Raw genomic sequence first — 907 nt, forward strand, 5'->3', positions numbered from 1 at the left:
GAGGGACCGGGGTGACTTTCAAGAAACAGGAAACCGAGCAAATAATTAAAAAGAAAACATGCAAAACGGTCAAAACCTCCCGCGGAACAAGAGCGGCGAGCGCGGCCGCCCAGCCCCGCTCCGCTCCGCTCCGCTCCCCCCGGGGGGGTCCCGGGCCGCCGCGCCCGCTTCTCCCCGAGCCCCGGAGCGCCCCGCGCTGCCCCGTCCCGGCGGGCGCTCCGGCAGCCGCTCCTCCTCCTCCTCCTCCTCCTCCTGCTGCTGCTGCTGCTCCTGCCGCGCTCGCTGCAAACTTCCTCCCGGCGCGGCCCCGCGCAGCCCCGCGCCGCCGGGACGGCCCCGCTCCGACGGGGCGGCGGGTCCCGGCGCGGCCCTCACCTCGCGTCAGGGCGGGCAGCAGCGCCAGCACGAGGCCGGGCGCCAGGAGCCGCTGCATCCCGGTGCTCTCGGGGGGCTCCTGCCCGCTCACAGCCGCATAGATCCGCGCGGTAGCGGCCGGCCGCGCCGGGCCCAGCTCGTGGCGCCGCCCCGTCGAAGCCCGCGGACGGAGCGCGGAGCGCGCAGCGATTCGGAGCGCCCGGCGCCTCCCGCGGCTGCTCTGCCCCGGCGGCCGGGCCGGCCCGGCGAGGGAGGAGGAGGAGGGAGGAGGGAGGAGGAGGAGGGAGGGAGCGAGCGAGGAGGGCGGCGACGGCGCGGGGCGGGACACGCGGCCCGGGACGGCCCGGACCCCCCCGCGGAGCAGCGCGTCCCGCCCGGGCCCCCCGGGCACCTGCGAGCGGAGCGGGCAGCCCCCAGGCAGCCCCGGGGTAGCCCCTGGACCCTCCCCCCCCCAAAAAAATCCCCCCATATATCCCAGTGCAGCCCCCTTTGCAGCCCCCTCACAGTCTCGGTGCCAGCCCTGCTGCCCACC

At 76.8% G+C, this 907-nt stretch overlaps 1 protein-coding gene across 1 annotated transcript in view; it reads right to left on the reverse strand.

The window, feature by feature from the left end:
• Positions 1 to 499, reverse strand: part of NOTCH1 (notch 1) — a 37251-nt gene extending 36752 nt beyond the window's left edge. The window contains exon 1 of the mRNA XM_026049283.1: positions 376 to 499. Coding sequence (XP_025905068.1) covers positions 376 to 433 — 58 coding nt within the window. The 5' untranslated portion in view covers positions 434 to 499. The remainder of the gene's footprint in view (positions 1 to 375) is intronic.
• Between the last annotated feature and the right edge of the window lie 408 nt (positions 500 to 907).

Source organism: Nothoprocta perdicaria, unplaced genomic scaffold (genome assembly GCF_003342845.1).
Source record: "Nothoprocta perdicaria isolate Ctin4 unplaced genomic scaffold, notPer1 scaffold_6, whole genome shotgun sequence".
Lineage (NCBI taxonomy): Eukaryota > Metazoa > Chordata > Aves > Tinamiformes > Tinamidae > Nothoprocta > Nothoprocta perdicaria.